Source organism: Prunus mume, linkage group LG1 (assembly GCF_029339155.1).
Source record: "Prunus mume cultivar Tortuosa linkage group LG1, ASM2933915v1, whole genome shotgun sequence".
In the NCBI taxonomy this organism is placed as follows: domain Eukaryota; kingdom Viridiplantae; phylum Streptophyta; class Magnoliopsida; order Rosales; family Rosaceae; genus Prunus; species Prunus mume.
This window is the reverse complement of record NC_142698.1, coordinates 24,429,874-24,444,461: the sequence shown is the minus strand read 5'-3', so window position 1 is coordinate 24,444,461 and position 14,588 is coordinate 24,429,874. Positions and strand designations below refer to the sequence as shown.

General features: G+C 36.5%; 3 protein-coding genes across 6 annotated transcripts; 2 read left to right on the top strand and 1 right to left on the bottom strand.

Moving 5' to 3' along the window:
• The first annotated feature begins 633 nt into the window (after positions 1–633).
• On the top strand, positions 634–5,089 carry CDC6 (cell division control 6). Its single transcript, XM_008222864.3, has 17 exons — positions 634–996; positions 1,123–1,213; positions 1,301–1,521; positions 1,657–1,731; positions 1,825–1,934; positions 2,155–2,261; positions 2,335–2,394; positions 2,503–2,576; positions 2,729–2,779; positions 2,882–2,931; positions 3,176–3,308; positions 3,579–3,668; positions 3,879–3,941; positions 4,034–4,129; positions 4,264–4,356; positions 4,460–4,586; positions 4,887–5,089. The coding sequence occupies exons 1-16, from the start codon at positions 691–693 to the stop codon at positions 4,490–4,492; spliced, it is 1,653 nt and encodes a 550-aa protein (XP_008221086.3). The 5' UTR covers positions 634–690; the 3' UTR covers positions 4,493–4,586; positions 4,887–5,089.
• A 2,114-nt stretch (positions 5,090–7,203) lies between these two features.
• On the top strand, positions 7,204–12,389 carry ASA2 (anthranilate synthase 2). Its single transcript, XM_008222374.3, is given in 12 exon segments — positions 7,204–7,507; positions 7,964–8,148; positions 8,247–8,436; positions 8,836–8,987; positions 9,336–9,451; positions 9,763–10,009; positions 10,098–10,154; positions 10,393–10,545; positions 11,160–11,240; positions 11,453–11,539; positions 11,834–12,085; positions 12,087–12,389. Coding segments are annotated over 12 exon segments (1,758 nt in total). The 5' UTR covers positions 7,204–7,341; the 3' UTR covers positions 12,159–12,389.
• Positions 12,390–12,391: 2 nt separating this feature from the next.
• Positions 12,392–14,006, bottom strand: LOC103320645 (Quinone reductase family protein). Of its 4 annotated transcripts, none has more exons than XM_008222355.3 (5): positions 13,866–14,006; positions 13,440–13,554; positions 13,263–13,356; positions 12,885–13,150; positions 12,392–12,758 (listed from the first exon to the last, which is right to left on the bottom strand). In XM_008222355.3, the coding sequence occupies exons 2-5, from the start codon at positions 13,463–13,465 to the stop codon at positions 12,533–12,535; spliced, it is 612 nt and encodes a 203-aa protein (XP_008220577.1). In that variant the 5' UTR covers positions 13,466–13,554; positions 13,866–14,006; the 3' UTR covers positions 12,392–12,532. The 4 variants fall into 4 exon arrangements, with proteins under 4 accessions (XP_008220577.1, XP_088900996.1, XP_088900986.1 ...); XM_089044870.1 differs by having other exon boundaries at positions 12,885–13,160; positions 13,866–13,891; XM_089044860.1 differs by lacking the exon at positions 13,866–14,006 and adding an exon at positions 13,808–13,832.
• Between the last annotated feature and the right edge of the window lie 582 nt (positions 14,007–14,588).

The window sequence follows — 14,588 nt, the reverse complement described above, 5'->3', positions numbered from 1 at the left end:
GAAATTCATGCTCCATGTGTCGTGCCTAGTTCAAACTTCATAACCATTTTTATTTAAAAAATGAAAAACAAATGATTGGCACATGCAGTGGCGGAGCCACTCCTATGCCTGAAGTGGAGAGAAACTCTTATGTAATGAGGATATCACTTCGCAATGACACGTATGATAAGTTTTCCACATGACATTGTGTTATTAGTAGATGATAGCAAAACAGTGTTATTCATGTTAGATGTAAGTTTTTTGGCCAGTGGCCTTGGCCCCTCCCCCCCGCCCCCCAATATTTTTATATCTTATCTATTATTGAATATTTAAGTGTTTTATATAATTGTATTTTCTACTTCGTCCCCCTCAACTTTACAATTCTAACTCCGGCCTTGGATTTTGAGAATCTAATGTAATTAATTTCCCATTTCTCCAATATTTTGTTGTGTAAAAGAAAAAAAAAGGCGAGGGTATAAATCAACACAAATATAACTCGTTTAACTAATCGTGTCGACTGGACCCTAACCTTCAGCTCCAATGGATGGGCCTGGACCAAGCAAGACCGGGTGGAGCCCACCTTCGGACATATACATATCGGTTGTCACGCCCCCTGAGTTTGTAACTCGCGCGCGCCAGCGCGCCAAAACGAATTTTTATTCCCGCGAAAAAAATACCTTTATCTATGGGTTCCCACCCGTTCGTTCCCGCATGTTCAAGCCCAGCGCGCCTGCACACAATTTTCGTTGCCGCGAGTTCAAGCCTTCGTATTCTCATTTTCCTTCAAACACAATGCCTGCCATTGCCAAACGCAGCCTTGAACTCAATGACGACGAAGTCATGGCCGTCAAATCGGAGAACGCACCCGAGGCCGTCGGATCCGCCGGCAATTCAACTCCTCAGAGGAGGAAGCTCAGATCCAGTTCGTCGCCGATGAAGCTTAGTCCGATATCCAAGCCGATGAAACTCGGATCGCCTCGCCGGCGACTCAGTGCTTGCGCTAACAGTTCCGCAAATGTGAGATTCGCTTTAATTTTTATGAAATAGAATCCGCTAAATAATTGTGCAAGATTGATTAAGTTGTTGGTTTAATTTCATGGAGGACTTGATTTTCGTTTCTGATTCATCTGTAATTGTTTGCAGGGAATTGAGAAATATTTCAGCCAAAAGAAGGTTCAAACTTTTTGCAAATCAGTTGAGAAATCAGTCGATAAACCGAAATGGGATCCCAAAGGCAAGTATTGTTTAAGCAAAATCAATTTAAATTTTAGGGAAAATGTGTTTGTGTGGTCTAAGAATTAACAAATGGTTTTGGCTGTAGATGTTAAGCAAATCAGTGAGGCGAAGGAGGCATTACACGTGTCAACTGTGCCGTCTACTGTTTCGTGCCGCGAAGACGAGCAGAAGAGGGTTTTGGAGTTCTGCAAGGCATGCATAGAGCAAGAGAAGGCTGGGAGTTTATATATCTGTGGTTGCCCCGGTACTGGAAAATCGTTGTCCATTGAAAAAGTGAAACAAGCTTTGGTTGACTGGGCAGGAGAGGTGAGCTTATTGTACCTCAATACTTTAGGTCTCTAGAATGTTTGATTCATTTTTAAGTTCTAAAATGTGTTTGTTGTTAAGTTTGTGTTTATTTCAATCCAAAGTGTTAAAACTGTGAATTGATCTTACTACCAGGCTGGATTTCAGGAGCCAGATGTGCTGGCTTTAAATTGCAGTTCTCTAACGAAGACTTCTGATATTTTTAGCAAGGTAATGATTCTTACAGCTTATTCTATTGTTGATTATAACTTATAAGTTATAGTAGCAGAATGTGGTTACATTTGGTTTGGTTTGCATTGGCAGATACATGGTAAAGACCAACCACCAAAGAAAGTTAAAAGTACTACCTCAGCCCTGCAGCTTCTCCAGAACTTGTATTCTCAAAAGCCTCAGACATCTAGAAGGAAGATGACGTAAGCAAATTATCCTCAATCTGCCACAATCCATGCAATATTTGATGCCCACATAAACACACATTGCTCCTTTCCTTATATATTTGCTGGGGTTAAAAATCTAAAAAATTAGATATGAGCAGGATGCCTTTATGACATTGAATGCTTAGTTGCTCATCTCAACAAAGTGGATGTTATCATCAAGAGTGTGGTTATACTCAAGTGGTTTCCATTTTTTCAGGTTGATAATAGCTGATGAGTTGGATTTTTTAATTACTAAAGACCGGGCGGTGCTTCATGATCTTTTCATGCTCACAACGTACCCATTCTCAAGATGTATACTCATAGGTAATAATTGTAAAGTTGGTTTAACTCCATTATTGTATTGTGTTTAGATCTCATATTCTTGTTATGTTTGCAGGGGTGGCAAATGCCATTGACCTGGCTGATCGTTTTCTTCCAAGACTTCAGTCATTAAATTGTGAGTACAAATACCTAATATTTTTACCCGTTTTTGTGCAATAAGAAGCTAAACTGTATTTGGGGTGTAGCACTTACTGATGTTTGTGCTTTCATATTCTTGCTTTAGGCAAGCCTATGGTTATAACTTTTCGGGCCTACAATGTGGAGCAGATTATCAGGATTCTTCAAGAGAGGCTAATGGTAAGTTTGTGCTACTTTTTTGCATGTAATAACAAGTCTTGTTCTCTCATACTTTTTAATTATGAGGAGAAACTAATTATTGTCTTGGTATCTAGTGTAACTGTCTTGGTATCTAGTGTTACTTAATAACAGCTGTTATTCTGTTCCAACAGACACTACCTCACACCGTCTTTCAACCACAAGCATTGGAACTTTGTGCCAGAGTGAGTTTGCTGTTTATTATATTCTCCAGAAGATACTTGTGTCATCGTTCTTTATATTATAAGCAGTTTCATAGGCTGAGTACTGACTGTGAAAAATGGCAGAAAGTTGCTGCTGCATCTGGAGATATGAGGAAAGCTCTTTGTATTTGCAGGTTAGTTTGGTTGAGTTACATCATAAACTGTAGAAAAGGTGCAAGAATTTGACTGTGCAATTGAGAATATGTATGAAAGGAGCAAGCGCCTTAGATTCATCAATATATCAGAAAATGTAAATGCCTTAGGACTTAGGAGTCATATTAGTATCAGCAAATGTCTCAATGACGATGGTGACTTTGATTGTACTTGTAGGAGCTTTGTGTGGGGTTATGAGGCTAACTTTTGCTAACTATTTTCCAGGAGTGCAATTGAGATTCTGGAAGCAGAACTGAAAGAATCTAATGACAACTTGAATTCATCACCAGTAGTAGATGCATTTTTTGAGCAGCAGATGGCTCCTGCTCCAGTTGTGAAAAAACCGGAGATTGATATTGTAAGTGATCCCTATTGGTCTCCACAAGACTCTTGACAAATGTAGTTTTGTTTTCCTTGTTCAGTATCATTTTCTTATCAAGCATTCTTTTCAAGTTCATCCTTTCATTCCTGCAACAATATTTCATGATTTTTCTAACTCCATGACCTTTATTTGATTCATTTGTAACTCTAAGGTCTTATTAGTACCAATACATTCTGAAATCCTAAGACTTTCAAGTAATTACTCTGAAGTATATAAATGTTAAATATTCACTTGCGTGTGTTGCAGGTGAAAATTGGTCATATGGCTGCTGCTTTGTCAAAGACTTACAAATCACCAGTAGTGGATACCGTACAATGTCTTCCGCAACATCAACAGGTAATCCTTCTTCTGGTGATTTGTACTACTTGTACTTGTATGCAGGCTGTGTGACTTAGAGTATTTCAATTCTTGAAAAATGATGTCTTTAGTTCCAAGCAGTTTAGGTTTTTATATTCAAGTGCTGTGAACTAATTTTACACCAGTCTTATATTTGCTCCCTGCATCTCATATAATTAATCTTAATACAACTGTCCTTTCTCTCCACAGATTATACTTTGCTCTGCCGTGAAGCTTTTCCGTAGGAAAAAGAAGGATTCAACTGTAACAGAGGTGTGTTTCCTGGCCATTGTTTGACGATAAAAGATAACGGGAAGCATGGAAAAATTATGTTACTGATTTCTGAATTTGTCACACATTTGCAGCTAAATAAATCTTACATAGACATCTGCAAATCAACACTAATTCCCCCAGTTGGAGTTTTTGAGTTTTCAAGTATGTGCAGAGTGCTAAGTGACCAGGTAAGAAAAAGCATTGTTAGTATAACAGTCTTAGTATTTCTGTTCTCTGATACTACACAATTAGACTTAATACTAATTTACCAACTTGGAGAAGGAGAAATAAGTTACTTACTGAGGCATAATCCTAAGTGCAGGGCCTCCTGAAGCTGGGCGGTCAATGTCGAGATGAAAAATCTAAAAGAGTAACACTGAATGTAGATGAAGCGGACATCACCTTTGCATTGCAGGTGAGGACACATATCTAAGCCTCTTAAACTGAGCTTTCCATTTATGTTGTGTTCTTATCATTTCTTTCAGCTTCTTAATGCTTAGCTATTCATGTTTGAACAGGGAATTCGTTTCTTTCGGAACTGCCTTCAATAATTATGTTCAAAGAATATGGACTCTGAATCATCATTCTTCTTATGCTTGATCTTGGTGACTCGCATTTTCATCCTGCTTCAAATTTCAATAGAAGGTCAGAAACCTTGCCTTTTACATTTACCTTGAAATGCTTTTTCTTTGAGTATGAATTCTGCATCTCATACGGTTAGATAACTGCATTGCAGTGAATGTGATCAACAAAAAGAATGAATATGTTCATTTTGACTGCATATGTTTAGTAAATAGTACATGCTGGTAAAAGATTATTCATTGCAGTTGAAATAAGAAATGATAGCTTTGCCCTATGAAAACTGACTTGCTGATGATTTGCAAGCTAAAATTATTGTTGTCTTGGTTTATTTCTTATAGTTTTCATGTTATTGTTTAAATGCAGATTACCAATGATGCGAACCGTCTAAATTCAGAACTCGTTTGCCCAAAAGTTCAATGTTGCCATATCATCCTCCATAAATTTTTTATTTTTAAGATACAGAACAAAATAATAGAGAAAACACATTGAATAATTTATGTTATACAGAAGATGTAACTTTGTCATTGCTTTTACTAATTGTTGTACATTCTTTTTCTTTCTGAAAACATAATTGAATTGATTTGTTTCTTTAGCTTCAGATTGCAATCTGAGTTGGTATCACATTAAGAACAGTTGGCTTGCCAAAAAGAAATACAATAACAGTTAAGTTGACTCTTCAATGTGATTTACAGGTTCTTGTCCTGTGTAGTAAAATTTTGTTATTTTATCACAGAATACTTTAATATTGAAAAAATATATTTTGAACAAATTATATAAAAATTTGTAAACACATTTATTTTCTGCAAACAAAGGCTCATCACTATTCCAATTTATATCCCAATTAAACACTGCAATTTTTAAATAGTGAACCCTAGCCTATGGCTTTGTAAAGCCAAAATTAGTAGCAATACAGGCTGAAAAGCCATCAAATTGATTTTCTCAACAAATAACATATTCCAGGATTTCTCTTTGATCTTTATCTAAAAAGTTTTATGTATATATATATATAATATATATATATATATTATATATACAGTAAGCTTTGGTTGAGGGATCTTTTAAATAAGTTTATATATATATATATATATAATCTCTTTCTATTGAGGGATTTCTCAAATAATTTTATTTGAGATCATCTTTACAAAAAAATAGATAAATCGGAAACCATTTAGACATTTAATTATGTCTTACAAATCAATGAATACGATGCTTTAAGAAAGTGCTAAAATTTCAATAATTTAATTGAGTAGTCAAATGATATCAAATTCAAGTAATTTTTTTTGCAGAGATGATCTTCAAATGAATATCTACAAAATAGATGTTTGGAATGTATGATGGGCTCTACAAGGATGTCTATCAAATAAGCTTATTTGAGGGATCCGTCAATCGAAGCTCGCTACATATATCAAACACAATTCTATGCAACCAATCATCTGCATATATAGTCAAAATGTTACACTACAAATTGCGAACCATGGATCTTTAGAAATATTATACACACAATTGCATTTGCAATATGGATTTAATGACATTGTTGGTTGCATTATTTGTGCTTCTTGTTTTACAAGGCAATAATGTGGCTTCTTCTATCAATGGGGTTTCAATTTCTCATCAGAGAAGAACTCTTAACATGACCTGTTACAATGGATGCGAAGGACATTGCCTTGCAACGGAGCTGTGTCGATCTCCTGGATATTACAGCTGCGTTAAGCAATGTGTTAAGGACTGTAGTTTTCTTGAATAGCTCTTCTCTTGATGATCATAGCTCAAATGTTGTCGACCGTTGCACTTTGGAATGTGTAGAGTTGGCCATGGACATTCTTCAATATAATATGACTAATTTCTTGGCCTCAATCTCTCTCTCTCTTTTCATGAAAGTACCGGCATCAATGTTCAACGTTCAAACGGGATTCAATGATCTAAACGGTTTATTTTTTTAGAATGAGAAAATCAAATAAAATCCATGACACACACATAAATGACACATGAAACACAAATATAGATCATATTCATGTTCATTGTAGACAATTTACATTTGTAAAAAGAGTCAATATAGTAAATATAGCTATAAAACAACTTGGATAACACAGATAAATATAATATTTTCAAAATGTTGAGAAGGATCAAGTAACCCTCGTGGGCCATAATTGGCTCCGCCAATGGACACGGACATCTCTTTCACATTTAATGTGGCAGACTTGTCTGAGTATTATTCTCCTTTAGATGGCATTGACAATCCTAGCAAAAACTCAGAGTCGATTTTTCTTCAAGCAAGGGAGTATGATGAGGCATCATAATCAAGAGCAAGGTTCAACGAACAGTTACTCTGGGTTCATTTACTTAATAAATAAATAAAACACATGTTTAATGTTATATTCATGTATTTCATTAGTAACTGTTCATGCATGCACTTGCCTATGGTTCATGCATCATCTATAGCAATATTAGTTCATGTATGCACTTGTCAATTTTCAACTTCACTATAAACTAAATATCTCTCTTTAAGAGTGTGTCTTTTTCTCCTTGTAGATTCAGGGTTACCCTTCCGAATTGAAAACATAGATTTTCTTCTAGTTTACGCTTCCGTTCAAGTGTTTATATTTTTCGAAAATATGATCTCTAATAATTTTATTTCCATATTCAAGTGCTATGTATTTCCATATTTGAGAGATTTTGGGCCCAAGTCGAAAGCCCAATAGCCTGTCTGCTCAGCTACACTCCTCTCCTGTCTCATCCTCTGACGACTGACTTCGTCTGTTCAAAACTCAACCGACCAAAACAGAAAGTTCAAATCACCCTGCTTTCGTTTTGTTTCACCATGGAAACCCTAGCCGTTGGCTCCCGTCAACTACCGTCAACTCTTACATCACCGTCAGCGGTCTCCAATAACTTTCGCGGCAGAGCCTCCAGCTCTCTAGCTCTGCTTCGCCCCATTCCGCGTGTCCGTACGTTGAGATGCTCGGCCCTCTCATCTCCTTCATTAGGTACATTTTCTCGTTATCTTGTGAGGAAAAGGTGGAATATGCATGTTGATTTTCTCGGCTATGATTGGTTGGTTTCCATGAAAGTGTAGAACTTTAAGGGGAAATGCATATTGAGCATTCACATTTTGAGTATTGGTGTCTGTTTGGTCAAGGAGGAAACAGGGGAAAGAAAAGAAATTGAATTTGTAAGCTTTGTACTTAATGGTATTTTGATTTACATTATAAAAGCTAATTTGGCTCCTACAAGCTGAATACTAATAGTTGTGGTCTTTGTTATATTTGGTCCCAAATTGAGAAGTATATAAACAATATCATAATTCAAAATTTACTCTCTTTTCCCAACCTTTCTCAGAAATTCTGGTATTTGATTTATAGGAAAGTAGATTGTCATCCTTAGATGAGTTTTGTTTGTAATGTGTTAATGTGAGGTTTGATTGGTGTGATTAATTCCTCCAGCGGACCAATCAGAGAAGTTTGTTGAGGCTTCAAAGAAGGGGAATTTAATTCCTCTATATCGAAGCATATTCTCTGATCACTTAACTCCTGTGCTTGCTTACCGGTGTCTGGTTAAGGAGGATGACAGAGATGCGCCAAGTTTTCTGTTTGAGTCAGTTGAGCCGGGTTCCAAGGACTCTAATGTTGTAAGCCCCTTCAGTCTTTTTCACATTTGTATTTGTTTGGGTTTAACCTTAGATAATACTGGACCACTTATTAATTTTTTATGTCAATCTTTTGCTAGGGGCGGTACAGTGTTATTGGAGCCCAACCGTCCATTGAAATCGTAGCAAAAGAGAACATGGTTACCATTATGGACCACAGAGAAGGGTGTAGGACAGAGGAGATCGTGGAAGATCCAATGACTGTTCCCCAGAGAATCATGGAGGGATGGACACCCCAACTTGTTGATGAACTTCCAGAAGCATTTTGTGGTAGAATAACTAACTTTAAATTTTCTCATAGTATCCATATCTCAATCCTATCAGTTCTAAACAAACCAACACTCCTTGTATGTTGTTCATTAATGTTACACAACTTAGACTCATGAAGTTGTGGTGAAGTTATTCTGAAAAGGAGAACATGCTTTGCTTAATTTTTTCACTTAGTTTGTGTCAAAGTTTTGGACTAGCCTTAATCATATTCTTCCTGTACATTTTATTAATCTGTACATGTACTGTGTTGACACAAATGCTATGTATTGTTTAATATACTTATTTGTCACAAAATTGCCATAAATTTATCCTCGTATTATTGTCTAATTCGGTCCTAGGACAATGGAGATCTTTGAAGTCACTGGTTGGTGCTTAATAACATCCACTCTCTTTAACCAGGTGGGTGGGTTGGCTACTTCTCCTATGATACAGTGCGTTATGTTGAGACGAAAAAGCTGCCATTTGCAAGTGCACCACCAGATGACAGGAATCTTCCTGATGTTCATCTTGGCCTTTATGATGATGTGATAGTCTTCGATCATGTGGAGAAGGTACTTAGATTTTCACGCTAGATTTCAGTGAAGAGAAATAAATAGATTGAGACACTTAGATTCAAATGCATGTCAACATAAATTCATCTACTTCCTTTGCTAAAAGAGTTTCTTTCTTCCAAATTACTCTCTCTTTTGCTTATATTCTTTTCTTTCTTTTTTTTCCCTTAAAAGTTCATGTTCACTTTTTCCTCCATGGTGAAACAAGATATTTGCATCTTACTCCATATGTAGAACTAGGAGAATTAGGTAATTACAAGCTTTGGTTGTAAATTTTGATTTGAACAAAATAGGATGCTACCTTTTGTGGGTTTAACCATTTTTATTTCTTAATTTTGTCTACTATAGAAAGCACATGTAATTCACTGGGTGCAATTAGATCAATATTCTTCTGTTGAGGAGGCCTTCAATGATGGAATAAATAGATTGGAAACATTGGTATCTAGAGTGCATGACATTATCACGTGAGTAATCAATTCCTTTCTCTCGTGTTTCTTTTATATTTTTCTTTTGTGAGTTTTTGTTCCTGTCCTATGTTCTACTCATCCCATCCTCTTTAAATCAAATTTTTATTTCAAACTTATGCTTATGTAATAAAGATATTGGGGGTGTGGTTTTTTATTTGATTTATTTTATATAAAAATTTATTTTATTTATTTGGTGGAGAGTTAGTTCACCATACTTTTCATTACATGTTTAGTTTACCATACTTTTCATTACATGTTCTTTTGTAATCGTAAGGTTGATGTAAGAATGTATCAACTGTCAATTTCAGCCCGAGGCTGCCTGCAGGTTCAATAGAGTTCAACACTCAACTTTTTGGTCCTGAATTGGAGGATTCGAGCTTGACAAGTGAGGAATACAAGGAGGCAGTTTTGAAAGCCAAAGAACACATCCTAGCTGGGGATATATTTCAGATTGTCTTAAGTCAGCGTTTCGAGAGGCGAACATTTGCAGACCCATTTGAAATTTATCGAGCATTGAGGATAGTGAATCCAAGTCCTTATATGACTTATTTGCAGGTTTGCTTCCTTTTCAGTGAACCATTGTTTTTAATTTTCCTGTTCACCTTGTAATTCTGAGATTATAAGTACATACTTCTGTGATCAGGCTCGAGGCTGTATTCTGGTTGCTTCAAGTCCAGAAATCCTTACACACGTCAAGAAGGTAAGCACAACTAGATGTCCTAAAAATTTCAACATCTGAGTTTTTATGTTATTCTGTTGCTAGCTCTTAAGCCTCTTATTATGTGTGTAATCGTAATATTACTTGACCTTTGATAATTTGTACGAGATGTCCTACATATTATGTTTTCTTTGTTTACTTTAGTTTTCCTACCACAGGGATGTCATTTTCATTAGTTATAAATTTGCTCAGTTGTGCATTTTTTTAATTTTTGTAATAGAGAACGATCACCAATCGACCGCTTGCTGGGACTGTTAGAAGAGGAAAAACAGCTAAAGAAGATTTAATATTGGAAAAACAGCTTTTGAATGATGAAAAGCAATGTGCAGAGCACATCATGCTTGTAGACTTGGGGAGGAATGATGTTGGGAAGGTTTATACTTTTATCTTTCTCCTATTTATGTATTTATTCACATTCTAATGTATGCCGAATGTTACTCTAAGATTGTAAAACTGTAAATATACTGTAATTTTGAGGTTTAGATGCAATCCTTAATAGTCTACTTTTGGCAGACGCCAATGTCCTGAGGATTCATTCTGACGGATAAATTGAATATCATTCTTGTCCCTTGGTGTTTGAAACATCCTAGTAAGTCAATATGCATTACCATCTTGCAAATTTCGCCCACTTTGTAGTGGTTTATTCTTGAATGAGAGTCTGAAGAGTCTGCTTTGAACTAGAGATTCAATATTTGATGGTGTGCCTTGTTGACTTTGGGCCAATGTGGAGGTTCCATATAGTATGAAGTGGAACTATTTTCTATTTTTGTAGAAAGCAATTCTCAGTCTACTGTATCTTTTCTGTCAGTGGTAGGAAACAATATTTCGTTATTCAGCATTGGCTAAAAAAGTTTACACTTGGTGGCTTTTCTGTTCATGCCTTAAGTGACCACTATTGCTTATATTTATTTGATTTGTATCATAATCTGCTATGTTTCTTTAGTATCTTGTAGCCATAATCACGTGCTTAATAATTTGTTCGTGCAGGTCTCAAAACCTGGTTCTGTCAAGGTTGAGAAGCTCATGAACATCGAGCGTTATTCCCATGTCATGCACATAAGTTCTACGGTAAGTATTTCCTTTCTCAATGCACTTAATAGGTAGCCTAATATCTTTTAGAGATTAATAACTAAGACATTACTTTCATAATTTTTTTTCTCATGTATATAATATCCAAAGTCTGTGGATGACAAGAATGTACTCTTAGGTTATTTTCATCAGTGTACTATCAACAACATTAATTTTAATTTAGGGATGAAAATTTACAATTGTCATTGCAGGTCACTGGAGAGTTACGTGATGATTTAACTAGCTGGGATGCTCTACGGACTGCGTTGCCGGTTGGGACTGTCAGTGGAGCACCAAAGGTTTTCATCATCAGCCCTTTTCCAGCTTTTGTTTTGCAAATTTGTTTCATTTCTAATTAATTGGATAATTGGCCATCCATTTAATCCAAGAGTTGATTAACCTGTATAATCCTGCAAGTTCAGACATTGAACTGGCGAAGAGGGTTAACCTAATTGGTTAGGGATAGGATTTTCACACCATTATTGGTACATGTAGTAGGTAGATATATGCAACCTGATGCCATGATTTCCTAATTTATCTTAGATGGATTTATTCTTGAATTTCCTCATTTTTAGCTCTCTGCTGCAATGCAGGTAAAAGCCATGGAGCTGATTGATCAGCTGGAAGTAACCAGACGTGGTCCATACAGTGGTGGTTTTGGAGGAATTTCATTTTCTGGCAATATGGATATTGCCCTTGCTCTGAGAACTATTGTTTTCCCAACTAGCTTCCGGTACGATACAATGTATTCATACAAGGATGTGAACAAGCGACGAGAGTGGGTTGCTCATCTGCAAGCTGGGGCTGGAATTGTGGCTGATAGTGATCCAGCTGATGAGCAGAGAAGAGTGTGAGAACAAAGCTGCTGCTCTTGCGCGCGCTATTGATCTTGCTGAGTCCTCGTTTGTTGATAAATGAAGTTTTTATTCTCCTACAGAATCTGTCTTCACCTTTTTTCCTTCAGCAATTCCAATTTTACACTCCAGAGTTGAGGTGAGGCATGTGATTTTGATAAAAGTAAAAGATCTGATGTTTTTTTTTTTTTTTTGGGTCTGAAAAAGATCTGACACTATATTATATCAGATTATGGGAATGTACTGTTTAACCAAATTAATAACAATCGCATAAGCAAACCTTGCACAATTGCAATATCAAGGAAGCAGTGAGATGAACCTTCATTCATCAACTTATGGTTAATAATTCTTTTCATATTGAGACCACATAAAGCATATAACATCTTAAAATGTCTCTGTCCAGACACAGCCTAAGCGTATTTGTTATGCTAAAAGGGTTTAGCTTTTGAGCTTCTTTGCAAATTGAGCCACATATTTACCCTGGTAAAATGCCTGTTGGAGTTCTATCTCCGTCGGCTGACGAGATCCATCTGCTGCAAATGTTCCAGAGCCATAAGACGATCCACCCTTCACCTCACTCATTTCAAACATGCCACTTCCAAATGTGTAGCCAAGAGGGACAAATATCATGCCATGATGTGCCAATTGTGTTACGGCTGTTAATCTGCAAACAAATAGATCATGGCAAAGAATCAACTACAAGAAAACAATGTTGCATTGCACCTATAAAGTTGAGCATATGTAAATTGATATATAGCCGAAATGTTTCAGAGGAGAAGCGAAAACCCACGCAGTGAGCTCCTGCCCTCCCCCATGAAATCCAGTACTCCAGAAGATCCCAGCAGGTTTGCCAGCAAGTGCTTGCTTTTCCCATATCTCATGAGTGGCATCAAAGAAGGCCTTGAACTGTGCTGCCATCACACCAAAACGAGAAGGAAACCCAAAGAGGAAACCATCAGCTTCCTCAAGTTGCTCTGGCCTTATTTCCGGCACATCATCTGCCTTGGGAGGGGCCTTCACTTTCTGCAGAATGATACTGGGAAGTGTCTCAGGTACCTGCTCCATTCTAATCAAGTCAAACAAAGATCAATTCAGAAAAACTAAAGGGCCACTCTGCCTTACAAGCATTCGAATATGCTGTTAATTATAATCAAATCAAAGATTTTACCTGCCAAAGTGTTGCTTCAACACCTTCAACTGCATTAACACCGCGCTGTACTTCGCGTGCCATAGTCTCGACATGTCCATGTAAGGAGTAGTACCTGCAAGAAGTAGTTTCAACATCCAATGCCTCCAAATAATGCATGTGCTCAAGAAATTAAGAAAAAAGGATATAGATACTTACACTACGTATATCTTGGTGGTAGCCATAGCTGCAGTCTCAGGTAGGAGAGTTTGATCCTGATCTTCCAACTACTTATGCGTGTAAACTAATACAATTTTTCTCCGAAAAACGCGACCTGTTTGATGATAAAAAACTTCATTGATTAGCAGCAACTTATGCACAATTAAACAACCTATACTACTACATGGACATATCCTTTTAGTTGAATTTCATAAATGAAAAGGCCAAAAACAATACAATCTCCTCTTTCTTCCACATGTTTTTTAGGTTTAAAACTAAGTAGACATATAGGTATATAGAACCAAAACAGTCACAGAGAGAGAGAGAGAGAGAGAGAGAGAGATAGAGAGATAGCAAAGGCCACAGACAATCAGCAGCACATATGAACTGAAACATCAAAGGAGCTGAAAGAGATGAATTTGTTACCTTGAAAATGGAGGACTGGAGGTAGGGGAAAGCTAATAATGATAAATTTGACGGACAATCCTGCAGTTTGAGGGATGGAGAGTAGATAATAACGTGTGAGCTAACTATACGTGTCAAAGGAAGGAAGCCTTATCGTGATTTGTCTTTCTTTGCTTGTTCTCATCATCATCATCATTTTCTTATTCTGTACTTTGCCTTTCACAAATGGACAAGACGACATGGTCCACAACGTACACGACATGATCCACGTATAGATAAATTTTGGGTTCATTGGAGAAAATAAAAGAGTTTTTACACCACTAAAAAGTTAGTTAAGTAGTGACATGTAATTTTTATGTGTTTTTTTTTTCGGTGTCTATCATCCGACACATTAATTAATTAGACTTTAGGTTTTAATTCTCGAGTTTTGGACTATACCTTAAGTAAACAATCATGTCACAAAAATAATAAAAACTTAGTAAGAATATCATGAGAAGTCGCTGTCAGTCGAGACTCGAGAGAGATTTTGCCTGACCACTCAAATGATACATGGGCAGTCCTGCACCGAGAAAAATTGATTAGTTAAAGTAAATTTTCACCCAAAAAAATTGACAGCTACATTGACAACTACACCAACCACAAAAATAAGTAATGCGATGAGCAAAAACTTGGTGCAAAGCAAATAGAATAGAAGCAAAGCAAATAGAATAGAAACTTATTAAGGGATCATTTGTTAATCATTTC

Coding starts and splice junctions, on each gene's coding strand:
- CDC6 (XM_008222864.3), top strand. CDS start 691: ATGTTCAAGCCCAGCGCGCCTGCACACAATTTTCGTTGCCGCGAGTTC. Junction 997..1,122: donor GCGCTAACAGTTCCGCAAAT/GTGAGATTCGCT, acceptor AATTGTTTGCAG/GGAATTGAGAAATATTTCAG. Junction 3,942..4,033: donor AGGATTCAACTGTAACAGAG/GTGTGTTTCCTG, acceptor ACACATTTGCAG/CTAAATAAATCTTACATAGA.
- LOC103320645 (XM_008222355.3), bottom strand. CDS start 13,465: ATGGCTACCACCAAGATATACGTAGT. Junction 13,151..13,262: donor TTGAAGCAACACTTTGGCAG/GTAAAATCTTTG, acceptor AGAATGGAGCAG/GTACCTGAGACACTTCCCAG. Junction 12,759..12,884: donor GGAGGGCAGGAGCTCACTGC/GTGGGTTTTCGC, acceptor ATTTGTTTGCAG/ATTAACAGCCGTAACACAAT.